Genomic DNA, 27,911 nt, shown 5'->3' with positions numbered 1-27,911 from the left:
TTGTTGGCACCTGAAAATTTACAAAATTAATGATTTTTCAGGTAATCATGAGGCATCTGATCCAGAGACCACAGCTTGAAAACTCCTTGAATAAACACTTACAGATACATTTTCTAACTCTTAAAATTAACCTAAAGTAAATGTTAAAATAAAAGTTAAAAAAAAAAAGGTCAAACTGTTATTAAAAATAATTCTGGCTGAGGGTGGTGGCTCACCCCTGTAATTTCAGCAATTTGGGAAGTGGAGGTGGGCAGATCACAAGGTCCAGAGATCAAGACCATCCTGGCCAAAATGGTGAAACCGCGTCTCTACTAAAAATAAAAAAATTAGCTGGGTGTGGTGGTGCATACCTGTAGTCTCAGCTACGTGGGCTGCTGAAGCAGGAGAATCTCTTGAACCTGGGAGGCGGAGGTTGCAGTGAGCCGGGATCACGCCACTGCACTCCACCCTGGCGACAGAGCAAGAATCCAACCAAAAAAAAAAAAAATTTCTACAGTGCTGAGTATATAAAATTATTAACACACTTCACAACAATGTATGTTTGTGGACTTACATCTTTTTTGTCTTTAAAACAAGTAATTTTAGTGCATACTTAATTTGATGATTAAATATGGTAGAATTAAATATTTTAAATGTTAATATTTGCTACATTGTTCAAGAAATAAGTGGAAATATATTCCTTTGTTTTTTATTTAAATTTTTCTTCCTCTGTTAACTAAAAGAACATGAAGTAAATTGGTCACAATCACAATTGGTGTTTAATTGACAAATATGAGCAAATAAGAGAAAATTTTGTTTAATGTTTAGTCCCTCTGAGATGGCTTGAATATTTGAATTGTGTTGTATGTCTATACTGGGTAGTCACAAGTCCTATAAACACTTTAGAGAAAAGATGGATTTCAGTCTGTATTTTTAAAAAATCATTTATTTGTAAATCTGGTGCTGAAAAATAAGAAAAAAAAAATTAAACTGCATTCTGCTGTTCTTCTTTAGAAGCATTCCTGCGTAAATACTGCTGTAATACTGTCATGCAAAGTGTATCCTTTCTTGTCGTATCCTTTTTGGGGCAGTGTTTTTTTGTTTTTTTCTTAGAAATGTTTGTCCTTCCCCCACCTGTTGATCCAGGTTAAGCAATACTTTTTTACACTTTATTCAAATGAAATATTTCTAAAATTATTTGTATAGATTGAACAAATCTTTTATGTGTTTTTAGATTTGTTGTGGAATTTTCTGTGCTGTCCTTTAGGTTATATAATTTTTTGAGGGAAAGTTAGTGAATCAGGTCAACTTACTTAGAGAATGTGTTCATTTACTTTAACTCAGAATACAGTCTTGTTTCTTCTATTTGTATATTTCCTAAACCTAATTCAATAGCATGATTTCTGTTGTATAATGTATCTGGTTTAGGTATTTATAATGTGTTTAAAATTTAATTGGGCAAGGGACATGTTTTTCTTTTAAAAAGTACTTATATTGAAAATTAAGATGTCTGGATTACTATGTAAATTCTAAAGAGTAGCAGACCACTCATTTAAAGTCTTAAGTGAGTCTCTTTTGACATAGATAGCAATAGAAGTATCTTTCTTCTTTCCCCTTTCTTTTTCTAAACAAGAGAAGAAAAGTGTAATAGAGGGGAGAACACATAATGCTGACTAAGGGTAGTGCATTAAGTGAAAAACAGTCTTGGCAGTTATATAGGAATAGTGGTTTCCCAACTGACTGATGACCATAATCGCCAAGAACAGTGGTTCTCAGTCTTGGCTGCACATTACAGTGATCTGGAACTTGAATGAAATACTAATTTTAAAAGGGTACAGTGGTTCATACTTGTAATCCCGGCACTTTGCAAGTCCAAAGTGGGAGAATCACTTGAGCCCAGGAGTTTGAGACCAGCCTGGGCAATGTAGGGAGACCCTGTCCCTACAAAAAGTAGCCGAGTGTGGTGGCTTCCATCTCTGGTCTCAGCGACTTGGGAGGCTAAGGCAGGAGGATCACTTGAGCCCCAGAGGTTGAGGTTGCAGTGAGCCATGATCACACCACTGCATTCTAGCCTGGTGACAGAGTGAGACCCTCTCCCTCCTAAAAAAAAAAAAAAAAACTTAATGCCTGGTTCTCTTGGTCAGAATTTTGATTGAAGGTATTGGGAGTGTAGCACAGATGTTAGAATAAACCTCTCAAACAGATTTTAATGTACAACCAAGGTTGAGAACCACCAAAGAAGAGTTTTTAATGCATAAAATACCTATACTCTACCCTAGAACCAATACATCTGCATCTCTGGGAATGGAGTATAAGAATCTGATTTGAAAAGATTTTCCTAGTAATTCTAAGAACTGGCCATTTTAGACACTGCTTTGTTAGAGTAAAATGGTTAGGTACCTGGTAGCAACCTAGCCATCCAACCTTATATTAATCACTAGGAGAATAGAGGGTTGGAGCCTCCGTGTTTCTTTGTTGAAAAATCTGCTACTATTATTAGTTCTATGAAAACAATTCAAAACTTGGTTATTATCATCTTAAAAGTATAAAACCTATAGATATTGAAATTGTAACTATTTTTCTATAGGCACAGTTAAAATGATTTTGTAAATGTTATAAATCAGTTTCTTTATAAGCTGTTATTTAGATAAATTTTGTTATACTGACATGATTCACTAATTTTCTAAATATAAATGGTTCAGCTTTCAGTTATTTTTAAACTAATGAACTGTGTTATACTTATTATTTTTAATGGGCTTTTGTGATGTTTTAGGTTTCTTTTGAATCTGGTGTGTCCTTCAAGTGCTTTCCAACTTTGAGAGGAAGAAATTGACCACCTGGACTATGGAACTGTGCGTAACAGCTTTGAAAGTGTATTTAAAAATTAAATTGATATGCCTTTAAATCAGTGAATTGGAAATATATTACATGTATTTTAATGTCTTTCCTCAAATATAATAAATTGGTTTCTTTCCAATAAAATGGTGTTTGTATTTTTTATCTGGTTTAACACATCTAGGAAAACATAGTATTATAAAAATATATAAAATTTATAATTTTTTTATGATTACAAATACTGCCTTTAAAAATTAAAAGGCAGTATTTGTAATTACCTGGATACCAGCGTGCTTTCACTTTTTTTTTATTGCAATCTTGTTTTTTGTAATTATTTTATATTTGTCTGGCTTTGAGTTTTATTGGGCTTTTGGTTTTTCGGAAGCGGGCGATTTATCCCAGTTTAGAAAATTTGTATCCTTGCCGTAATACAGTCTTCCATTTTTGTACCCCCAAATCTTTCATCTGTCAGAACATCACTCAAAGGTGAAAATGTTTCCCATGTACAATTATTCTGTTCCTTTAATGAAATTAGTTTCAGCTGTATATACGTAGGAAAACATTCTTTTTTTAATTTGATTTATTCTTACAGATACTTTCCTGAGTCTGTGATTACACCTGTACCTTAGAGGCACTGCCCAAAAAGACTCAGCTCTTCTGTAAAAATGCTGTTGTGAATCATAGCTTCTTACCTTTTACAGCATTGTGAGGTAGAGAAAGTAAGAACATTAGAGATAGGGATTAGAAGGATGGAGCAGTGAACCCTGAGCATCCAAATGGTGAGATATCAAATAGTTAAAGAACTGTTAAAGAAGACTAAGGAGGAATAACTAGAAGCTAAATGAAGAAAGTATCTCAAATAGGAAGGAGTGATCAAATATATTAGCTCTCTTGATGAGTTAGGAAAGATGAGTTCTTAGGATTAAGCATTGGGTAGAGCAACATTTGGGACCTTGATGTTGACAAACTTGGTGGATGTCAGGAGTAAGAGGAGGTATTCAAGAGAATGTTGGTGAGGAATTTAACATAGTGAGTATTGAAGACAACTCTTAAGGAGTCTTGCTTTCAAGGGGATGTGAGAAATGGGTTGTTAATGGAGGGTAATGTAATATCCAAACACTGTTTATTTTAAGATCGATAATATAGCAGGTTTGTATGCTAATGGGACTGATTCAGTAGAGAGAAAAAAACAATGCAGGAAAGAGAGGGATATTGCTGAAATCATAGATCTGGTATACAAATAGAAGGGTTAGTTTTAAAGGTAGGCACACAAACAGCTCATTAGTAACAGTAGGATAAAGGGCAGATTATAGAGTTCTAGATGTTTGTTGTTCAGTAGATAGGAGTAGCATGTCAAATTTTTGTTATATTTGCTCAGTGAACTAGGAAACAAGGTCATAAAGAGGGAGGAAGTCATGAAGGATTAAGGAAGGACAAGGAGATGTAAAATGGATAGCCAGGAATGCAGGAAAGTAAACAAACTCTTAGGCAGTCTGTGGTTTATTTAAGTGGTATCAGTCAACGTGGTTTTGTGTTTTTCACCAGTTGAGTTCAGCATAGGTGCTGTCACTGAATAAGTAGAATTCAGTTTAAAGTTGAGATTTCCCTAGGTGAGTAAGACAGTCAGTCATGAGATGTTGTTATATTTAAGAAAATGACTATAAAAGAGGGATATGGAAGGTAATCTGAGTTAAGGATTGAAGTGAGAAAATAAGGTTGAGACAATGGAAAATCGTATGATCAATTGTAGATTGCAGTGTGGTTGAAGATGCATTGGAGTTCTTGAGGTAGGAACTAGAAATTTGGGAGATTTAAATAAGAATGGGGTGACTGAAATTGAAAATATTAGAGTATAGTACTTAGTGATTGTAAGTTTTAGGATGTGAAGATGGGAGTAGCTTAGAGGCAAGGTGATGATGGAAGGAGATAAATTCAAGAAATTGAGAACCTAGGAGACTGAAAGGTTATGTAAATGAATTTTGAAATCTCAACAAGAACTGTGCTGTGTGCTTGTAGTAATCAGTTTATCTTTACTACCCTGTGAGAAGACAGCACTTCCTTTTGTGAGTAATCGAAAGTTCTTTAATGTGTCAACTGTAAGATGCTTTATTACATTTAATTATCTTTAGTAATGCATACTAAAAAATAATGACCTCAGTAGGATCATTCAGTAGATACGTGAGCTAACCCCCTGGGTCAGACACTTACGGGGTAGAACTGATGGTTTTCAAGAGGAATAGAAAGTTCTCACCCCTAGTGCTTAAGCTGCTAAATATCCCGCTCTATATTTTCTGAAAACAAATGGTATTAGAGCGTCCACATAAAAGCTAATAGGAAATCTTAAAACACACACAAACAAAACATTGAAAAAGCATCAGGAAAGATATACCCTGTACCCAACATGTACAAGGCCTAAGCAATGAAGAAAAAGATAGGAAATCAAATAAGACTAGAACATCTATGACTAATGTATACAGACTTGAGGCGGTTGTATCCATTTAAAAGGTATCAATTAGAAATGAAAAAGGTCGCCAGGCACAGTGGCTCACGCCTGTAATCCCAGCACTTTGGGAAGCCCACGCAGGCAGATCAACGTCAAGTCAGGAGTTTGAAACCAGCCTGGCCAACACAGTGGGACCCTGTCTCTACCGAAAATACAAAAAAAATTTCTGGGCATGGTGGCTCATGTCTGTGGTCCCAGCTACTCCGCAGGCTGAGGCAGGAGAATCATTTGAACCTGGAGGGGGAGGTTGCCATGAGCCAAAATTGTGCCACTGGACTCCAGCCTGGGTGATGGAGGAGGATTCAAAATATATATATATATATATTACATAAAATTTATTTTAATTTTTTTGTAAATTATAAAATAGGACTTAATATGGTATTTATATACCAGGATCTTTGGATATCCAAAAGTTTAAGATGATGTGAGCAATTTTATGAAAGTTTTCAAAGCTTAGAAAAAGGTAACTACTTAAAAGACCGTTATATGTTGTTTAAGGAAACGTTAGATGACGTAAGTCACAAAAACATGCATAGAAATGATCATATAAACTCAGAAGAAATTGAATGTCTTGCTGTCGAAGGAAAAGATGGAGGTGTAAGAGACTGAGGTTGAGTGTGGGAAGCTCTGTATATATTGTATTTTTCTTTTAAAATATATATATTTAAACTCGCATTTCTTGTTTTTCAAATGTTCACTCCAATGAAAATTCTTTTATTTTTCCTGTTTATTTCTGATCTCATATATGCAGTGTACTATTTTTCACAAATATTAGTGATCCTCCCTGCAAATGAAATACTCCCATCCTGTTGAATTTGGGAATGTCCATGTGATTTGCTTCGGCTGTGAAATGTGAGCGGAAATAATGTTTTACTTTGGGGACTTCCCGACTGCTAAAGCGTGTGTCAAAATGAAGTTTTTGTGACATTACAAAAGGACTAATAAGAATGCCTTTGTTGATCCTAGTTGAACATGAGAAACTTGGTTATTGTAAGCCACTGAAAAATTTTAGTTTCTTTTATTACTGCAGAATAACCTATTCTGTCCTGATTGATACAGCCACAAAATTTCCTTAAGCTCTTTGATTTTCATATTTCCATTAGGATGTAGAAAGCCAAGAGAAGAATAAACATAGGATCAGAGAATGTTAACAGTGAAAGAGACTATTGGAATAAATTTGTTCAATGGTTTCCAGACTTTGGGTTCTAAGTAATCAGTAATATTTCAAAAAAAAAGTATTAAAAGATATTTCAATATAAAAAATAATGGCATTTAACTTTGTAAACAACAACAAAAATACCATTGCGGGGCATAATAGGTCATGCTTGTAATCCCAACAACTTGGGAGACTGAGGAGGGAGGATCACTTAAGCCCAGGAGTTTGAGGCTGCAGCGAACCACGACTGCATCTCTGCACTCCAGCTTGGGTGACATAGGGAGACCTCAGCTAAAAAAAAAAAAAAAAAAGTTGTAATTAATACATTGTTCCTCTGTCTCTTTTCCCATCTTCCTTACCACTTGGTCTTTAATCTTATTAAACAAGATCTAAGGATAAGACAAGAAAAAGGATGGTTGCATCTGTACTGAACATGTATTGACTTTTTTTTTGTCATTTTCTAAACAACATAATATAACAACTTTTGACATAGCATTTACGTTGCATTAGTTATTATAAGTAATCTGAGATGATGTAAAAGTTACATGCAAATACTGTATTTTATATGAAGGACTCAAGCAGTTGTTGCTTTAAGTATCCATGGGGAGTCCTGGAACCAATTCCTCATGGATATGGAGGGATGAGGAACCACTGTAGTTAAACAAATAATCACTTTAAAAATTAAAACCTTTTGCATGGTAAATACAGTCATGCACTGTATATATAATGGTGATCCAGTTAAGTTTATTATGCCACATTTTTATCGGAAGTTTCCTATGTTTAAATATATTTAGATACACCAGTACATTGTGTTACAGTTGCCTATAGTATCCAGTGCAATAACATGCTTTACGGGTTTGTAGCCTAGGAGGAATAGGCTATGCCATGTAGGTTTATGGAAGTCCAATCTGTGGCATTTGCACAGTGGCTTAATTACCTAAAGACTTACTCTTCAGAACATACTCCTGTCATTAAGCAATGCATGACTGTAGTTGTACAAAAAATAATAATGCAGGCATACCTTGGCACTGTCCTAATTCTTACCAGCATCCATGATTACTTAATTTTGCAATGGAAAGACTTCAAAAAACAGTGATCTATTAGGACAATATATTTGCAATACATGACAAATGATAACATAAGAACTCCAAACATTCAATAAGAAAAAAATAATAAAGCAAAACTAGATGGGAAAAGGAAGAAGCAAATTTCAAAAGAAAACTCAATAGGCAAAAAAAAAAAATGTGAAATGATGTTCAGCCTTGCTAGTAATTGGGAAAAACACAAATCATTTTTAATCTATTAGGCAAAAATTAGAGCTATGATAATACTAATTTTTGGTGGGAGTGTTGCAAAAGGTACTATAATATTTGCTGCTAGAGAGTAAAAGTTGATACCTTTGTAAGGGCAATTTTGCATAATATGAACACATAAAAATATGCTTCAAGTTTCACATACATTTAGCCTACAGAATTACCCATGTGTAAACATGTATACAGATGTTCATTATAACACTTCTTATAACAGCAAAATACTTGGAAATAAATTTTCATATTAACAAGAGCATGCTATATGATCTTAGTCCAATTAGAATATTCTGTTTTATTTCAATCCTTTAAAAGACTCAACTTCTGACTATATAGAGACAATTAAAAAAATAATGTGTTCTCCATATGTGCATTTGGTCAGGTTAATTAAAACTTGTTCAAATCTGCTTGTTCTTAATATGGTTTTGTTAAAACTCTCTCATAATGGTGGACTTCTTGATTATTGTACTGTCAATTTTTTTGTTTTAGCAATTTTAAACATGTTATAAAGCAAGTAAACACATATTTGTTGAATTTCTAGTCAGAGAGTCAAACATTTTTAATTATGAATCTACAACCATTTTATTTTGGCATTAATTTTGCCTTAGATCTTTGTGCAATACTAATAAAGCTACACTCTCTTTCCTTTGGTTAGAATTTACATTGGTTATTTGGTTCTAGCTTTACCTTTACCTTTTTTGTATCTCTGTTTTTAAAAAAATCTGTCTGAAAATGCATTTAGCAGAAACAATCAATTTACATTGGATATAATTATTGTTATGTTTGCTATATTCACTTTATTCACTCATTTTTTGTATTCTTCCCTTCTTTTAAATTATTTTTATTAACCTGTTTTTTTTTTTTTTTTTTTTTTTTTTTTTTACCCTATACCACAGGAATTAGGCACACTTTCTGTTTTGTTAATGATTAGCACTGGTTATACCCATGCATATTCTCAAAGTCCAAAGTTAATGCCTATGTCCACTGCCAAAGACAAATAATGTGACCTTAGAATACTTGGACACTGTTCTATTCCAGTTTACAGTCATTTTTATTTTTGAAATTACTCCTGTATTTTTAATCTTCCAAGACATTATTTTTGAAGAATTTTTACTACTGTTAATCTTTTAAAAATTAATCTGATTAAGCAGAACTCAGATTTTAAAATATTTTCACATAATATTTTATTTGATTTTTCTAACAATCCAGTGAAAGGGAATATAATACTGATTAGTAGGTAAGAGCTCACTGTGGAGTTAAGCTTCTTGGCTTTGAAATTCAGTCCCAACATGTACTACAATTTGGCCATAATAAATTTTTAGTGTTTCTGTTTTCTCATTTTAAAAATGGGGATAATCATATTTCTATCATGTAGGGTATGCATGTGTGAGAAGTAAAAGTGGTAATGTATGGAAATGGCACATAGTAACTATATGTTGTTAGTGGTTATTTTATATATATATATATATATATCTCAACAATATCCTCATTTTCTAGTTGAGGACCTAGTATGAAATCCATAGACTTTAATTTTTTTCTAAAGTTCATATAGAAAAAAAATGTTCATGGTGAAGCATCTAGTAGATGGTGACGCATGGAGTTAAATTTTGTTTGTTTGTTTGTTTGTTTTGAGACAGAGTCTCGCTCTTGTTGAGCAGGCTGGAGTGCCATGGCGCAATCTCGGCTCACTGCAACCTCCACCTCCTGGGTTCAAGCAATTCTCCTGCCTTTGCCTCCTGAGTAGTTGGGATTACAGGTGCCAGCTACCATGCCCAGCTAATTTTTGTACTTTTAGTAGAGACAGGTTTCACTGTGTTGGCCAGGCTGATCTCGAAGAGTTAAATTTTTGATTTTGTGACTTTGCTTACATTCTAGTCTCATTTAACTAATTTAACCCAGTCCTATGTCAATCTGGTCTTTAAGGTTATTTTATTAAGGAGGTTATTTTATTTTATATATTTTTTTATTTTTAAGATTATTTTATTAAGGTTATTTTATTCCATATATGTTTATTCTCTATATATTTCCTATATATTGGTATAAATATAAATGGTTCAGGGAAAAAAATTAGAGATTGGGAGAGGGTATTGTAGAAAAAGGAACGAAGACAAAAAGAAAGCAGATGAGATGTAGTGTAGTAAGAAGAGGTGGCAGGGCAGCAAATTGAGCAGAGGAGAGAACACAGTGGTTTGCTTAGGAAACGAGTGTAGTGACCAACCTGTTGCAATACTGGAGTTCAGAGAAGACTGCTTGTAGAAATCTGATTTGGAGAATTGGAGTAGGACGGTAGGGCCACATATTGAAAGTAAGAGGTTATAGAAAATCTATAAAATTCTAAAGTCAGCATTTTTTTTTTTTTTCCAACTGAAGAAAAAGCAAAACCAGAACTGTGAGATTTTGTTATTTTATGATTGTAAAAACACTGAACTGTGGGTTTGGGAGATTGCTGATTGAAAGAAGTTAAAGTAGTAAGTTATTTTAATGTTTTTTTGAGTATCATGTAAGTGCTCTGCCAACTTTTTGTCTTGAAATAAGTGGTTTCTGTCACATGATTTGATATAGAGTTTCACAATCTATTTTCAGTTTGTTGACAAATCATGTTTCAGTGCTGTGCTGTACAAAATGTACTATTTATATTGAAAGTGTGTCTTAACCTTGGCTCAAAAGGTGTCTCTGATTTCATAGATCTGTTAGGCAAACTTGATTATCTGTGCTTTCTTTCCTCTAACCTTCACATGCAATTTATCCTGAGTTCAGGTTTATTTTCTTTGTTATTTTATTTTCAGAAGAAAAATAGAAAACTGTTGGTGGAAGGGCTGGTGGTTGAAGGTTTACTATTTTAAGAAAATCGTACATAATTTATTGCAAAACTCAGAGGAATTCAGACTTTTTATTTTTTAGTAAGAGAAACAACTAACTTGATCAAGTTCATAAATGTGACATTAAAGTATTTCAGTTGTAATTTTTAATCACATTAAATTACTTCCAAAGATATTTATAAGGCATCTAGGCCAAGAACTATGAGTGACATTAATAGATAACTTGTCCTTTTTTTTGTCAGTGTTAATTCATTTGCATGTTAAAAACTATAGTATCTGGTACAAATGTGAGGCTACTTTGGCTGGGGGAAAGAACTTGTAAATAACTGATACTTATATAAGTAGAAAGGAAGCTCTAGAAAGACAAGTTATTTGGAAGTTGCTACTTTCTGCTTGACATTTTAATAGAGCTCTTTCATTTTATTTAAGTCATGGCTTTGGTGTGATTTAGGTAAACTTTAAGCTAAAGGATTAAATTTATGGTACTTGATGTGTTAAGAGGAATACTGCATTTACACTAGAACCGTTTCCCTATAATGCCATGTATATTATGGATGTCAAATAAATACCTCATATATGATATTGATTGAAAAAATACTTTTGAGACCCTCAGAAACTGGCTAATTTTGAGTTAGTTCTTGACACTGGATATATTTTTTTTTTTTTATATGAGCCCAGATGAGAAGAGAGGATATGTTTTGACACTCCAAATACACATAATCTTTAGTGACTATTGCTTTGTTGTCAGGATATTATCAAATGTCCTATTTCATATTCTCAGGGAATTCCCAAGATATGTCATTTGGCACATTATAGTAACCATTAGAGCTTTAGAGTAAAGGGAAGTTTTCTCTTTGTAGAGCATTCTAGGAAGTACAAAATATGGGCAATAATGCTGTATGTTACTAATAACTGGATAGCTTCTCTAAGGATAACTCTTTTAGAATAACTATTCCAGAAAGTAGATATAACAACTATTTTAAATCCTTATTTTTGGTGCTGGTGTTTTTGATGCCAAAGATGCCAAGAATTGTTTGTGCAGATTTTTATTTCAGAAGGCATAAATATACTTTAACTGTTGTAATGCTTCTCCTATGGGGTATATAGCACTTCAGATTGCTAGTTTGAGGTTAAAATTAAGATTGAATGAGAAAATATATGACAATGCCTGATCTTACTAGAAGCTTATTATATGTGTGTTTAACTCTACCTTTCATATAGTGCTAATTCCCTAAATTATGTCTGTAAATTATCCCTTATTTTACCAACATTCCAAATGCATTGTGAAAAATGCTGATTTGTTATTACAAGAACAGAGTTTATTAATGTGGCATAGATGAAAAGTATATTTCAAAACTAACGTGGATATGCCAGAAATCCTAAGCCAATAAGCTATTGCTTATTGAATAGTGAGGGAATAGTGTGAGGGAAGGAAGGAAAAAATTGCAGGAATAAAATATTGGTGATTCCTTTTCATCTCTGCCCATTCTTTTAGTAGAAATGAAAATAATTCTGAGAAGTAGAAAACATTAGAAGTTCAGAAAAGTAGAATGGGAAGACAGAAGGGCCACGTGTTAGTAGAGTGAAAGCAGGAAGACAGTATGAGTTGATAGGATTTTTAATAGGACCAGGTAAAAATACCAATACAAAAGTAACTATCAACCATATTGAGCTTTTGCCGTATCCATGCAATGGGATAACAGCTTTATTTGCAGCATTTGTTTAATCACAATAACTCTATCAGGTAAATATTACTTTTTCTAGTTCATAGATACATTTAGAGAGGTTATTTTCCAGCATCACAGAGGTTATAAATGGAAAAGTCAGGATTTATAGTTTGTCTTAACTCCTAACAATTACATTTTCACATTTGGAACCTTGAGTCAAGCATAAAGTTCAAATGGTGCCCCTCTTCTCTAACTGTCAACTCTTCACACCATCAGCCCTGTATCACTATCTAGTCAGTTTTCTATTTAGATTCTGATACCCGTATCCAGTTAGTATCTTGTACTCCCTGCAAATTTTCCTTCCCTATTTGTTTTTTTAAAAATCATCTCAGGTAATAAAACTCCCTTTGCTACTTTGAAGGCACCTCTTTATTCTCCCTTCCTCCTCCCTATAACCCATCATTTGTAAAGATGGTGGCTTCACCCAACATCTTTTTTGGTATTTTGTCAGCCCTCAAGGATACAACTCTCCAGGCCTGATAATTCAGCCAGTGTGTACTGCCCTCTATATAGTAGTTGATTAGGGATAGCATCTGTTTCATTCAGTGTCTGTGCTAAATCAGTTAAGTATTTAGTGTTCCATTTCTCAGACAATCATTGCTTGTTGAAAACTCCCAATTCTCTGCTTCTTTCTTCATATCTTTTTTTATTGTTTTTATATACCCATATGTTTTGAAAGTGGTACCTCTACGTCAGTATGTCCCCATATTAGTTAATCGGTTTCTCTAAACCAAATCTGCCTTTAGATTGCACCATCAGTCATAAAGACATGGCCTTTCTAACACTCACCCAAACTTTAAATCACGGAGTCCCCATTTCACTCTTTATATTCGCTATTCTCTTATATCTGATTAACCACCATTTTCTGTACAGTCTCTACCAAGTCTGTTGTATCTCCCCTGTCTGTTTTACATAAACATTTCCCCCCCATTCCAGGGGTATATATTCCAAGACCCCCAGAAGATGCCTGAAACCACAGATAGTACCAAGCCCTGTACAGTCATCTCTCCAGTATCTGTGGGGTATTGGTTCCAGGACCTCCCATGGATACCAAAATCTACAGATGCTTAGGTGCCTTATATAAAATAACATAGTATTTGCATGTAAACTATGCACATCCTCCTGTATGCTTTAAACCATCTCTATATTGCTAGAGATGTTATATCTACTGTAATATGAATACTATGCAGACAGTTACATTGTTTAGGGAATGATGACAGGAAAATCTATATGTTCAGCACAGATACAACTATCCTTCTTTAAAAATATGTTCTTCCGCGGTTGAATCTGGCGATGTGGAACCCATGGATATGGAGGGCTGACTATATATACCATGTTTTTTCCTGGCATATCACTCAACTATTAGCTGATGAGTCAACTCAGATTGTTGGAATGACTAGGGACAACTAGACTTCAAGTGATCTTTCATCCCAATTATGCTCACAGCACAATGTATGATCTCAGAGTTTCAAGAGATCAAACTCCCTTCTGCAAACCCCAGTCAAACTTTGCTTCTGTCTTGTTTGCTGATATCTCATTGGATAAAATAAATATCAAGCTAATTCCATAGTCTATTTAGAAAGAGACTCCATATAGGTATGGATACTGGGAAGTTTCATTCATTGGATGCCCTTTAATATAACAATCTATCACACTTCCCTAATTTTCATTCTTACTGCTATAATCCAAGTTCAGATTTCCATCACTGCTCTGCTTACTAATGTTCCTATCTCTTTGTTTTCTAGCCCATCTGATATAATTAAAAGTTTTTATTACTACTTTCCTGTTAAAACAACCAAAAAACCTTCTGAGGAAAGTATTTTTTTTCTTCTCCCTGATTTTGAGTGTCCCTAATATACCTTTCCAAATTTAACTGCCATGGCTCCCTCACACTTGACTTAAATTTCTAAAACACTGTATTGACTTCTTGCCGTTCTCCTTGCTCTTCTACATATTTTTCTTACTTAAAAGTAATTTTACCTATCTCTTTTCATTGATGTCAAACCCGTTCTTCAAGTCAATTTTGTCTCCCCTTATTCCCATCTGTCAGAAAGAACTTTTCCTATCAATTAAATCCTGAAGCACTTTACTCGTAACCCTCTTAAAATTATGTTCATATCTTTCACTTTATTGTTTGTTTTTGTGTATGGATATATCCCTTCTCTAACTGAACATAACTTCTTGAACAGCTCTGTCTAAGAAATAGAATGTAAATCATATATGTAATTTAACATTTTTTACCAACTGCATTAAAAGAAACAAAAAGACACTAGGGAAATTAATGTTAATGGTAAATTTTATTTAACCTAATGTGTCACAATATGTTATTTCAACATGTAATCATCATAAAAATATACATTTTTTTACATTTTATTTTCACATTATCCAGAGTGTGTTTTACACCTGTTACTCATCTCTGTTCAAACTACATATATTTCAACTGGTTAGTGGCCAGTTGTTTCTAGTGGCTACCACATTAGACATCACAACTCTAGAATTCTAGGAGAAACATTAGTGTAATACAGAGAATGTTGACTTGCAATAAGACTTATTATCAAATCCTGTCTTTGTAACTTACCACATGAGCCTGGACAATTTACTCAATCTCTTTGGGCCTTAGTTCCATCATGTGTACAACACTTTTGCTGGGATTAGAGTCGTGTGTATTAAACAATTTCTAATATAGAGTTCATTGATTTTTAAAAAATCAGTGAGGACATAACCCATGCTATGCCAATGTTTTGCACAATACCTGGAACCTAGAGTTTTCATGTTATAGCCATTTATTGAGCACATAAGACAATGTCAATCATTTTACTAGGATTTGGAAATACTGGATATGAAGTCTGCCTTCAAGAAGCTTGATCCAGAATGACAAGTAAATTGTTAATTATTTATAATATAGTTACAATAGAAGTCAAATATAGCTTAATGTCATATAAATTAAAAAGCTTTCATACAGCAGAGAAGCTAACTGTGCTTGGTAATATAAAGGTAAGCTTCATAAAGTTGTGGTTTCAACTTAATGTGGAAGGAAAATTAGTTGCTTCCACATTAAGTTGGATGTGGAAGGGGATGATATGGGAAAGAAAACCAGTAGGAAAGTCATGGAGGTATGACATTGCATATAAAATGTGAGGAACTTCTAGTTTTGCAATGAATAGAGTTCACAGGATTGGCTGGGGGAAGGACCAAAGGGGAGCATCAGGATCGAGAGTGGAATAGTTAAAATCCACAGCTCTCTTGATACTCTTCACCAGAGCTGGTACTTCCTCATTTCTTCTCATGTTAAAAAATGGTATCACCCCCAAATACCTATATATTTAATATTTTTTCCTCATCTTTCAGCTCTAACCTATTCATAAATCTACTGCCTGTTTACCTCTGAAATAGACCTTGTCTATGCCCTAGTGCAAGCCACTCACCTCTTTCCTGGGCCACTGTAAAAGTCTTCTAACATCTACCTCTTTCCACTCTTATCCTCCTATAATCTGGTTTCTTCCCAGAAGCAAGGGTGATTTTCTTTTTAAAGTCTATTAGTCTTTCAGTTCCCCATGTTACAGCCTTAACAGCTGTCTCCTTCTTCATGTTCTACAAGGTTCTGCATGATCTGGCCTACCTCTCTGATCTCATCTCGTTTTATCTCACCCTTTATCACATGTGCTGTAGCCACACTGATTTCTTTTTAATGTGTCTCATGTATTAGCTTTTTCCTTTCTTGGGACATTACTCTTGCTCTTTCCTCTATCGCTCTTTCTCTGATCTCTAAATGACTGGACACTTCTAATCATTTAAATCACATCATAAAGTCACTCTTTTAAGGGGTGTCTTCCCTTACCATCCAGTCTAAAATATGCTGACGGAAAAGTCACTCCCTATTTTATGATTTTATACTAGTTCTTATTGCTATCTGAAATTATTTTTATCATCACTATTAGTACTGTTGCTATTACTGTTATTTACTAATACATTTTCTTTCCACTAGAATGTAAACTCTCTGAGAACAGAAACCTGTCTTTTTTATCATTGTCTCCTGAACATCACCTACAGTGCTTAGCAAAAAGCAGACACACAGTTAACACTTGTTGAATGGATGGATGAAGTTTTTCCTACCTGTACTATTACTCCCTTTCATAGCATTTCACTTACATTAAGAAGGAAAAGGTATGCAAATTTATTTATTTAGCATTTCATCAGGTGCAATAAATATTTGCCTACAGGGAGAAAACCACCACCAACACAAATCCTACTACTATATGCACTATATTAAGCACATGACTTGCTCGAGGGGAAAAAAGTTAGTTTCTCCAATTCATAGGCTTTCAGATTTTAAATGTTTTCTTAAATCTTAATGCAGAAATTTAAATAACCAAAAATTTGAATTAAGGATGGGAAACAGGGCTGATTTTAAAAATGGAAATATCACGTAATATTTCTGTTTGAAATGGAAGCAAGACAAAAATTTGAAAATATACAGATAAAGCAATATTTTGAGAATTCAGTTGGTTTCAATTGTTATTTTCCATTAGTGACAGATATCAGAAATAAAATACAGTCCTTATTTAATTAGGATTTATATATATACACACACATATAAAGAATTTATATATGTGGACAGTATATATTTATATATGTGGACAGTGATATATATATGTACTGTTATATATATATACAGTATATACTGTGGTGTATATATATATATATATATGTTTGTTCTCATGTTGCTATAAAGAAGTGTCCAAGACTGAGTAATATATAAAGGAAAAAGATTCGATTGACTCACAGTTCCACATGGCTGGGGAAGCCTCAGGAAATGTACAATCATGATGGAAGGGGAAGCAAACACAAACACATCCTTCTTCACTTGATGGCAGGAAGGAGAAATTCTGAGCAAAAGGGGGAAAAGCCCCTTATGCAACCATCAGGTCTTGGGAGAACTCACTCACTATCATGAAAACAGCAGTATGGGATAACTGCCCCCATGATTCAATTTCAATGACCTCCCACCAGGTCCCTCTCATAACACATGGGGATTATGGGAACCACATTCAAGATGAGATTTGGGTGGGGACACAGCCAAACCATACATATATATACATATATATACACACACACACGCCCACATACACAAGGACTGTATAGATATGTGTGTGTATGTATATAAAAATATAGTCCTTATGTGTGTAAACATATTTACTGTCCTTATTTATGTTATATGTGTATGTGTGTGCGTGTATGTGTACACACTGCCAGAGGTTTGTAAAGGTTAAGATTGTATCAGTAAGAAAAAAACAGGGTCTCAGTCACCTCTGTCAGCCCACGCACCATGTTGTCCCGCCACTCTGCTGTCCCACTCCTCCACCAGTCGCAATGGAAGAAGAGATCACGGTGCTGGTGATTGACAATGGCTCCGGCATGTGCAAAGCTGGCTTTGCTGGGGACGACACATCCCAGCCGTGTTTCCCTCCATCGTTGGTGCCCCCGGCACCAGGGTGTGACAGTGGGCATCGGCCAGAAGGACTCCTATGTGGGTGACATGGCCATGAGCAAGCGCAGCATCCTGACCCTGAAGTAACCCATTAAGCATGGCATTGTCACCAACTGGGATGACATGGAGAAGATCTGGCATCACACCTACAAGGAGCTGCACTTGGCCCTGGAGGAGCACCCGGTGCTGCTGACCAGGGCCCCCCTGAACCCCAAGGCCAACAGAGAGATTATTCAGATCATGTTTGAGACCTTCAACACCCCGGCCATTTACGTGGCCATCCAGGCTATGCTGTCCCTCTACGCCTCTATTTGCACCACTGGCATTGTCATGGGCTCTGGAGATGGGGTCACCCACACGGTGCCCATTTATGAGGGCTACGCCCTCCCCCACACCATCCTGCATCTGGACCTGGCTGGCCAGGACCTGACCAACTACCTCATGAAGATCCTCACCAGGGGCAACTATAGTTTCACCACCACTGCTGAGCGGGAGATCAGGCACTACATCAAGGAGAAGCTGTGCTATGTCGCACTGGACTTTGAGCAGGAGATGGCCACTGCCGCATCCTCCTCCTCCTCTCAGTAGAAGAGAGATGAGCTGCCTGATGGCCAGGTCATCACCATCGGCAACGAGGTTCCGCTGTCCGGAGGTGTTGTTCCAGGCTTACTTCCTGGGCATGGAATCCTGTGGCATCCACTCAGTCCACCTTCAACTCCATCATGAAGTGTGACGTGGACATCTGCAAAGACGTGTAGGCCAGCATGGTGCTGTCCAGTGGCACCGTGTGCCCAGGAATCACTGACAGGATGCAGAAGGAAATCACCCTCACACCCAGCACCATGAAGATCAAGGATGATCGCGCCCCCAGAGCACAAGTACTCGGTGTGGATCAGTGGCTCCATCCTGGCCTCACTGTCCACCTTCAAGCAGATGTGGACTAGCAAGAAGTGGTACAACGAGTTGGCCCCCTCCATCGTCCACCACAAATGCTTCTAAATCGACTGTGAGCAGATGCCTAGAATTTGCTGCATGGGTTAATTCAGAAGTATAAATTTGCCCCTGGCAAATGCATACACCTCATGCTAGCCTCACCAAACTGGAATAAACCTTGGAAAATAAGTTGTCCTTGAAGCTTGTATCTGATATCAGCACTGGACTGTAGAACTGGTTGCTGATTTTGACCTTGCATTCAAGTTAACTGTTCCCCTTGGTATCTGTACATATGTTGGATTTGAATCTTTAGTACATGTGGCTTGGTCACTTCATGGCTAAAAACGTGCTTGTGGAAGACAAGTCTGTGGCTTGGTGAGTCTGCATGGCCAGCAGTCTCTGATCTGTGCAGGTTATTAATGTGTCAGGACTGAGTGTTCTGGAATTTATCTAGAAGCTGACAAGGACTCCTGAACCAGTTGCTTCTGTCCTGTCAATCTGTCAGGGTTGGAAAGTCCAAGCCATCGGACCCAGTTTCCTTTCTTAGCTTATGTTGTCTGCCAGAACCCTGTGGGCTGTTACTTGCCTTCAGTTGGAAGCAGTTCACATTTATACTTGTAAATGTATTCCTCCTTTTAATTTATGTAAAGTTTTTTGTACACAATTCTCGATCTTTAAAGAGATGACAACAAATTTTGGTTTTCTACTGTTATGTGAGAACATTTGGCCACAGCAACATGTCATTGTGTAAGGAAAAATAAAAGTGCTGACATAAGCAAAAAAAAAAAAAAAAAGAAACATTAGTTTCTAAAAGGTCATTTAAGTTCTTTCCATGAGAGACTTTTTAATGTTCTTCACCTGTTAAAATTATTATTGATAAACCTTTTCAGATTATGAATAGACAGTTTGCCCTCCAGTATTTATTGATGCTAATATTTACTTTGTAAAATGTGCTTCTTACAGGAATATAAATAGTTTCTGGAAAGGACACTGACAACTTCACAGCAAAATGAAGTTCTTTCTGTTGCTTTTAACCATTGGGTTCTGCTGGGCTCAGTATTCCCCAAATACACAAGAAGGACGGACATCTATCGTTCATCTGTTTGAATGGCGATGGGTGGATATTGCTCTTGAATGTGAGCGATATTTAGCTCCCAAGGGATTTGGAGGGGTTCAGGTGGGTATTATTCATAGTATAAATTGCAGGATTCACTGTGCTTATAGTAAATAGTGTTCTCATCTGATCTGTGAAACTTGGGCAACATTTTACTTCCCAGGTAAGTATTCTAAGTAAAACAGTTTTCTGAGGAAAAAACAATGTAGTATTTTTGGCAACTTTATATTTTGTTTCTGAGATAATCTTTCTTCAATGAGAATTCTCCAATGTGCTGTTAATATTTTCAAAAGATAGCTGCATATACAAAGATTCAAGAATATTTTTATATTATTGATTAGTTTCTAGAACATCCAATGATATACAGTAAGACACAATTTGGTGCTTATTAAGACTGTTTAATTTGTAGGTCTCTCCACCAAATGAAAATGCTGCAATTTACAACCCTTCAAGACCTTGGTGGGAAAGATACCAACCAGTTAGCTATAAATTATGCACAAGATCTGGAAATGAAGATGAATTTAGAAACATGGTGACTAGATGTAACAATGTTGGGGTAAGTGAATTCTAGTTTCCTTTAAAAATAACAGATAGGAAAATGATTTCTCTCTTCTTTCCTGCTCCTTTTGAGCGGAAAGTTTTCCATGTTTTATATTTTTTTTTAATTTTACTTCATGCTTTAAAACTTAAAATTAAATATTGTCTTATGTTCAACTTTTGTAAATATTTTTGTATATGTTCTCTATCTACTAAAGAGATAAGTTAAAGTTTAGAGCAGAATTTACTTCTAAAGCAAAACATCAAATTTTAACCCTTATAACCATATTTCCTGGAAAGATTTTTCTGGTTAGAAATTATAATTTCAGTTACAATATTTACTATCATTTTTAGGTAACTTGTGTTTCCATCAGTAATTCCTGGGTTTTTCGTGGTGAATAGCTCGCTTCTCTATTTAACGAGCAGCATAATTTGAGACTAATATCTACCTTATTTGTCTTCAACTGCTAAGTAGGAGTACAGGCTTTCTCCTGGTGACCCACTGACATTTCCAAAATAGTAACCTTTCCAGTCTCATCTGAGTTTTGTCTCCCCAAAATGGGCTTTTTGCATTTCCTCCTATTTACGGTAGTTTCTGGTTCTCTCAATTTATCATTACTATAAATATTTGACCAAGTGTCTAGAATGAATATAGGTGTTTAGTTCACATTACTTTCCTTTCACAGTTGACTTTTGATCTTGTAGAAAAATAGTTAGAAGATATAATGAAATATTTTGGAGTTTTATTAACACACTATATACTTTAATCAATAATACTTTAAATGTCTACCTCTCTGTAAGTCACACTGAAGTAGAAACTTTGCTTTCTAGGTTCGTATTTATGTGGATGCTGTAATTAATCATATGTGTGGTAATGGTGTGAGTGCAGGAACAAGCAGTACTTGTGGAAGTTATTTCAACCCTGGAAGTAGGGACTTTCCAGCAGTCCCATATTCTGGATGGGATTTTAATGATGGTAAATGTCAAACTTCAAGTGGAGATATCGAGAACTATAATGATGCTACTCAGGTAATTTTTTTTAAGACAGTGATCTGAATAAAGAATGGCATATGCCTTTTATTATAGACATGTAGCCAATTGAACTTCAGTTTAAATACTAATTTAGATCTCTTAGGGACACAGGTTAACAAATTTGACTACTTTAAGAAACTCAAATCCATATTTAAAAACTTTTAAATATTAATTTGAGTTTTAATCAATGCACAATTTTAAAAAGCTCACTTTTAAAAATCTTCCAACCAATTCAAAAGCTCATCAACTTTATTTCCTAAATTCTCTATTTTCTACTAGAAAATATTTCAAAGATACATGTATAGTAGAATGTGAGCATCCCCAGTGCCCAATGCAAGGAAGTCCCTATAAAATATCTATTGAGGAATTACTGAATACATGAATAAGCAAATGGATTCTCAGGTGAAAAGTGAGGTTTTATGAATCGGTCATAATGTTTTTACCTCAACAGGTCAGAGATTGTCGTCTGGTTGGTCTTCTTGATCTTGCACTGGAGAAGGATTATGTGCGTTCCAAGATTGCCGAATATATGAACAATCTCATTGACATGGGTGTTGCAGGGTTCAGACTTGATGCTTCCAAGCACATGTGGCCTGGAGACATAAAGGCAATTTTGGACAAACTGCATAATCTCAACAGTAACTGGTTTCCTCAAGGAAGTAAACCTTTCATTTACCAGGAGGTACATTCAATACGTATATGCATATAAAATATCATCTTATTCATTAGAAAATTAATGGCAGATTCAATTAAAAATGGAATTTCTGTAGGATAAGGACTGAGTCATTTACATAAAACACTGTTCTTTAACCTCCTCTTCTTCAGATACAGCATATCTAATTCTTTATCACAACAGGTTTTATGGAGGTACACAGAATGTAGGATACTGATAATAGTTATGTCTTTATTTTCTTTGGAAATGAAATGAGTTTATATTTATCAAGAAATGTCAGTCAGATAGTAAATGTATTAGTATGAGCTGTTATTATCATTGATGTACAAGACTAAAAATTAGATAAGTATTCTCACAGGACAACAGGTAACTTTGACATTATGTTTCTTTCAATATTGTAGTGTATACTTAATCAAAAAAAGAATATAAGAATATTACCTGTTGAGATAATAAGAATAAGAAAAAACCCTTTTGAGCATTTTATATAACAAATAGCACTGGGTGCGGTGGCTCGTGCTGTGATTTCATGAATCACAGCACTTTGGGAGGTTGTGGCAGGATTGCTTGAGGCCAGGAGTTTGGGACCATCCTGGACGATATAGCAAGACCCTGTCTCTGAAAAACAAAACAAAACAAGATAAAAACAAATAACAAATAGCTTAAGCTATTTGTTATAGAATATTAACTTATTGGTTAAAATGCTTTAAAGACCTTATGAAAAATGTTATTTTTTCCTAAATTTCTACTAGGTAATTGATCTGGGTGGTGAGCCAATTAAAAGCAGTGACTACTTTGGAAATGGCCGGGTGACAGAATTCAAGTATGGTGCAAAACTCGGCACAGTTATTCGCAAGTGGGATGGAGAGAAGATGTCTTACTTAAAGTAAATAAATACAACTTTTCCCCTGAATTATTTCATAGATCTATTAATCAGACTACCCTAGTGTGAGTTATCTTCTGGAACATTCTTATTCAGACAACTATCAAGGAGTCAATTTTTAATGATAAGTATTCTAGTGCCCTAAACTCAAATCAATCATCTTTTGTATTTAGAGTGTCTGTCACAAGACAGTATGCCTCAGAACCCTAAACATTCCCTAGGAATTTTCATCTAAGTATGAGATGAATATACTAGATTTGACTTGATGTTTGCATATAATCTTTTAAAGCCGGGTTATTATTAAAATAATCCCGTCATTTATAAAGTATGTACAAAGTGTCTATACCATAGAATTTACCTATACTAATTTAAAATATTAAAATATTTATATGATAACAATACAGTATTGAAGCCTTATTTTAATCTAGTTTGACATTCTGTATAATGTGATATGGATATTGATCCTTCTGGAGTTCCTCTAAATTATAATGTGCTGAAACCTTTAAAAGACCTTTTTTTAATAATAAAAATCTTGTATTGTAATATAAATATAAGTATTCCATACATGTATATACAAATATGGACTATATATGTAGATTACACACGTGAGTGTGTATGGTGTGTGTGTATATATATATGTGTGTGTAAATATATATCTTGCAGACTAACCATTTAATTAGAGAGAGAATTAATCTTCAGATGCCATGCCCTGCAGAAAGAGATGCACAGTTAAATTACTGTAAAACAATTGTGAAATGGTACATCAATTATATCTTATTTTTCAAAAATAGAAACTGGGGAGAAGGTTGGGGTTTCATGCCTTCTGACAGAGCACTTGTCTTTGTGGATAACCATGACAATCAACGAGGACATGGGGCTGGAGGAGCCTCTATTCTTACCTTCTGGGACGCCAGGTAGAAAACAAAGTTCTCTATTTTTTTAACACATCTTTTAATGATGGTAAGAATATTCTGATATTCTATGATAATATAATTATGTAACTTTCAGGCTGTATAAAATGGCAGTTGGATTTATGCTTGCTCATCCTTATGGATTTACACGAGTAATGTCAAGCTACCGTTGGCCAAGAAATATTCAAAATGGAAACGTAAGTTTTAGAGTTGTTCAAAATATCCTTTTCTCAAGAAAAAGGAGGCAATCTTGTTCTAACTTAATATGACAACTGTTAATTATGTATTTATTCAACAAATATTTAATTATGTGTAAACCTGATACAGGGCTCTGATTTTAGGCAGATTATATTAAAGGAGTAAAATTTATATTCCTCATTGAAAAAGAGTATGCAAGCTATTTCAGAAATATGACAAACATCCCCCTAGCCAACAGGAAAAAAGAAAACACTTAAAAATAAGAGCTAGATACAGGGAGTAAAATGTGTATTTCTAATACATATCTACCTCAGGGTTGATAGCAAGATTATATATGCCAACACTTGTAGAGAACTTAAAACATCATCTGCCCGTAGTGAGAACAACATAAATGTTTGTTAAGTACTTTTAAAATGTTATATGGAATACAAAGAAATGAGTCATTTGAGCTAAGTTAAATAGGCAAAGTGTCCTATAAGAGGAAGGAAATTATATGAGCATTCCAAGAAAGGTAAGAATGAGAAAAACTTTTGGGAGTATGGTAAAGAAATTAATCTGATGAGTAGTTTCAAAAATGAACAGAGAAATAAGAATGTAAAGATATTTGGAAAGCTAGTAGAAGGTTTTCTTTTAAACTAAAGGGTTCAGAAACAGCATCAGAGACTTTATGTCTAAAGCAGAAATTCCTCCTTCCTATGAGTCACACTGATATCTAGCTAGCTTCTTTTAGATGCCTTTCAGTTTGAGAAGTCCGCTACTTTGTACGGCAACTGATTCTATTGTTAAACAGCTTTAATATTTAGAAGGTGTACTTTTATATCGAGCCAACTTCTTATAATTTCTACTAATGATCTTATTTCTGATGTTAAGAGTCAGAGAGTATTTTTATTTTTCCTATTACTATAACGTTTCCACTTTGCCAGGACTGCTGCATGCTAAAAATTCTTAGTTTTGTTCACTTTTCACCATATGACATGATTCTAAGGTTAACACTGAAAACCGTCCTAGTGTTACTGTATTTTTTTTTTTAATTTGTATTTTTTAAAGTGCCAATCCAAAAAACATAATATTAAAAGTGTGGTCAATTAATAAAAAATGTTCAGATGTATTGTTTTGTACATTTATCTAAAAAGAAGCATGAAGGACTCTAAGATTTATTTAGCACATGTCACGTTCAGGGCATTTTCAGATATACTACTTAATTTTTAGAGCAAAGAAAAACAATATTCCCATTTTACAAATGACAAAACTGAGACACAGTGAATTATGCATATTGATTAAGTTTTCTTAGCTACTGGTAATAGAGCATGTTTTAATCTTGGTGTTTCTGGTACTAATGCCCTGCCCATTTCAATGACATTGCATGGCTTATAGTGATGTTAAGAAGCCCTTGCAGGCCAGGTGCAGTGGCTCACAGCTGTAATCCCAGCACTTTGCGAGGCCAGGCGAGATCACCTGACCTGAGGAGTTCAAGACAAATCTGAGCAAGCTAGCAAGACCTCGTCTGTACTGAAAATTAAAAAAAATGAGCTGGGTGTGGTAGTGCACACCAACAGTCTTAGCTACTTGGGAGGCTGAGATGGGAGGATCCCTTGAGCCTGGGAGATCAAGGCTGCAGTGAGCTATGATCATGACACTGTACTCCAGCCTGGGTGACAGAGCAAAGAAGCCTTTGCAGGTCCTTGGAATGAAAACCAGAGTATAAAAATTTGTTACCTTTGTTTTTAATATGGCAGAAAAGAACCTGAGCATAGAGAGATGATGAAGACCAAGTAAAGGGCTATAAAAATTAATGAAGGCATTGGATTCTAGATCAAGTCACTGACTGCAGAGACACAAGTAACAGGATAGGTTGGGTTTGGTGTAAAAGAGAAGGAAAAGGTAAATACATGTATGTTAAAATTTGATTTTCCTCCCCTAATTAAGGATGTTAATGATTGGGTTGGGCCACCAAATGATAATGGAGTAATTAAAGAAGTTACTATTAATCCAGACACTACTTGTGGCAATGACTGGGTCTGTGAACATCGATGGCGCCAAATAAGGTGAGAATATTTATTTTGACATGTCCTCTAATAGGAAACTTTCTTTAGCATTTTATTTAAAACAGTTGAAGTTTAAGAATATCAACTTTTTTATGTTACTGTGTTTTTAGGAACATGGTTGCTTTCCGCAATGTAGTGGATGGTCAGCCTTTTACAAACTGGTATGATAATGGGAGCAACCAAGTAGCTTTTGGAAGAGGAGACAAAGGATTCATTGTTTTCAACAATGATGACTGGTAAGTAAATATCAATTAAAAAATAATATTTTCTATCAGTATGTTCTTGATTCATCCTTTTTTTTCTGTTCATTTACTTTTTATCGTATCTGAAAAATCATTTAGTCGGTGGAGCCAGAAGACAATAGCGATCAAAAATGGGCAGAAGCAAAATGATGATGGTTACTCCTTTGTTGTCCTCTTTTCATCAGGGCTTTCTGTTGTAAGCAGAGTCCTTTCTGTGTACCCTTGCAGTATCTTATACATATATAGAATTAACATGCATATGCTCACCTACACATGCCACAAAATACACAAAGTAATTAATATAAGGATTGTGAAATCATTAAAAGAACATGTCTTGTAGTCCTGCTTTTTTAATCATGGAAAAATGCTGCCTCGGTATTAAAATACCTTTATTTCTAACTGTTTTTCTCAAGGACTGCTCTACCATTTTTTTGGTATACTTTCTTCACTTCTCTGTCTCCTTGTGACAAATCACATTTTTAAAGCATATATATAAATAATATATATCTTGTGGTTAATGATTTGCTTCAGGAGATTTGAGTTTTAGTTCTGAAACTTCTCATTATTGGCCTTTCATCTGTGATTCTTATATCCTTTGCCTGTGGTATAAATGATTCCCTAACATATAGCTCAGAAGACTTCCTTGCAAACAGTTGAATTGTCTCTGTCCAAGGCCAACTGATACTCACACTTAGCTCATTCTAATATAACTTATATTTCACTGATGAAAAATGAATAAATATATAAGTCAAGTCGATCTCTTTCCTGCCAAAAAAGCCCATGTCTAGTTCTTTAATTTCTTTCTTTTGTGGATGAGAATACCAAAATAAATTTTTGTGAAAAAGATTTATATTTCAAACTATCACTTATTCATAGAAATGCTAGATTGTTTGTATGTACACCCCAAATTCTTTTTAACCTCATGGGGAAAAAAATGAGGTTAAAAATAGTACCCTTTAAATTGTTAAAAGTAGTTGGTATTAAGTTCAGTTGAGAACAAATTTGATTTTACTAAGGTAGCACTTTTATCAAAGTGTGACCGTTCCTGCCAATCTTCACTGATATTCTTCAACTTTGATTTTCTGGTAATATTTTCACTACTGACCAGGGACTTGCTTAGTTTGCTGTCAGGTTCACTTTGATCCTGAGAAAGCTATTTACACCTACTAGAGAGGCATATGGGTTTTCTTCTTAATGAGACCTTGTCTGCTTAGGGTTCTACAACATAAAGTTATGCTGTTTATTTGTGTTAGTTTGTATTCCTGCGTTTCATTGTATTGAAGTTAAATCTCAAATATTTTATTCCAGGTCATTTTCTTCAACTTTGCAAACTGGTCTTCCTGCTGGCACATACTGTGATGTCATTTCTGGAGATAAAATTGATGGCAATTGCACAGGCATTAAAATCTACGTTTCTAATGATGGCAAAGCTCAATTTTCTATTAGTAACTCTGCTGAAGATCCATTTATTGCAATTCATGTTGAATCAAAATTATAAAATTTAAAATTAAATGCGTATCCTCAAAACAATA

At 34.8% G+C, this 27,911-nt stretch overlaps 2 protein-coding genes and 1 pseudogene across 7 annotated transcripts in view; all 3 read left to right on the top strand.

Moving 5' to 3' along the window:
- The window catches only part of RNPC3 (RNA binding region (RNP1, RRM) containing 3), a 32,000-nt gene extending 29,039 nt beyond the window's left edge, over window positions 1-2,961 (top strand). For 4 of the 5 annotated variants that reach the window (XM_033199757.1, XM_033199758.1, XM_033199759.1 and 1 more), the window contains exon 16: window positions 994-2,961. The gene's annotated coding sequence lies outside the window, so the exon portion shown is untranslated. The remainder of the gene's footprint in view (window positions 1-993) is intronic. The other variant, XM_033199756.1, reaches the window with a different exon arrangement.
- On the top strand, window positions 2,705-27,911 carry LOC117076362 (pancreatic alpha-amylase). 2 transcript variants are annotated; one of them, XM_033199760.1, is made up of 11 exons: window positions 2,705-2,831; window positions 19,711-19,924; window positions 20,271-20,417; window positions 21,230-21,427; window positions 21,882-22,112; window positions 22,853-22,986; window positions 23,775-23,897; window positions 23,992-24,091; window positions 26,019-26,137; window positions 26,248-26,373; window positions 27,688-27,911. In XM_033199760.1, the coding sequence occupies exons 2-11, from the start codon at window positions 19,757-19,759 to the stop codon at window positions 27,875-27,877; spliced, it is 1,536 nt and encodes a 511-aa protein (XP_033055651.1). In that variant the 5' UTR covers window positions 2,705-2,831; window positions 19,711-19,756; the 3' UTR covers window positions 27,878-27,911. The 2 variants fall into 2 exon arrangements, with proteins under 2 accessions (XP_033055651.1, XP_033055652.1); XM_033199761.1 differs by lacking the exon at window positions 2,705-2,831 and adding an exon at window positions 18,965-19,122.
- LOC117076363 lies at window positions 17,491-18,913 on the top strand (annotated as a pseudogene).

The sequence above is a fragment of the Trachypithecus francoisi genome, unplaced genomic scaffold (genome assembly GCF_009764315.1).
Source record: "Trachypithecus francoisi isolate TF-2019V2 unplaced genomic scaffold, Tfra_2.0 Lachesis_group5, whole genome shotgun sequence".
Taxonomy (NCBI): Eukaryota; Metazoa; Chordata; class Mammalia; order Primates; family Cercopithecidae; genus Trachypithecus; species Trachypithecus francoisi.
Note: the sequence above shows the minus strand (reverse complement) of the source record. Positions and strands in the feature narration are given on the sequence as shown.

Excerpts from the sequence above, each read along its gene's own strand:
- LOC117076362 (XM_033199760.1), top strand. The coding sequence starts at position 19,757 with ATGAAGTTCTTTCTGTTGCTTTTAACCATTGGGTTCTGCTGGGCTCAG. Across the intron at positions 19,925-20,270 it reads AGGGATTTGGAGGGGTTCAG|GTCTCTCCACCAAATGAAAA; the intron begins GTGGGTATTATT and ends TTTAATTTGTAG. Across the intron at positions 26,374-27,687 it reads GTTTTCAACAATGATGACTG|GTCATTTTCTTCAACTTTGC; the intron begins GTAAGTAAATAT and ends ATTTTATTCCAG.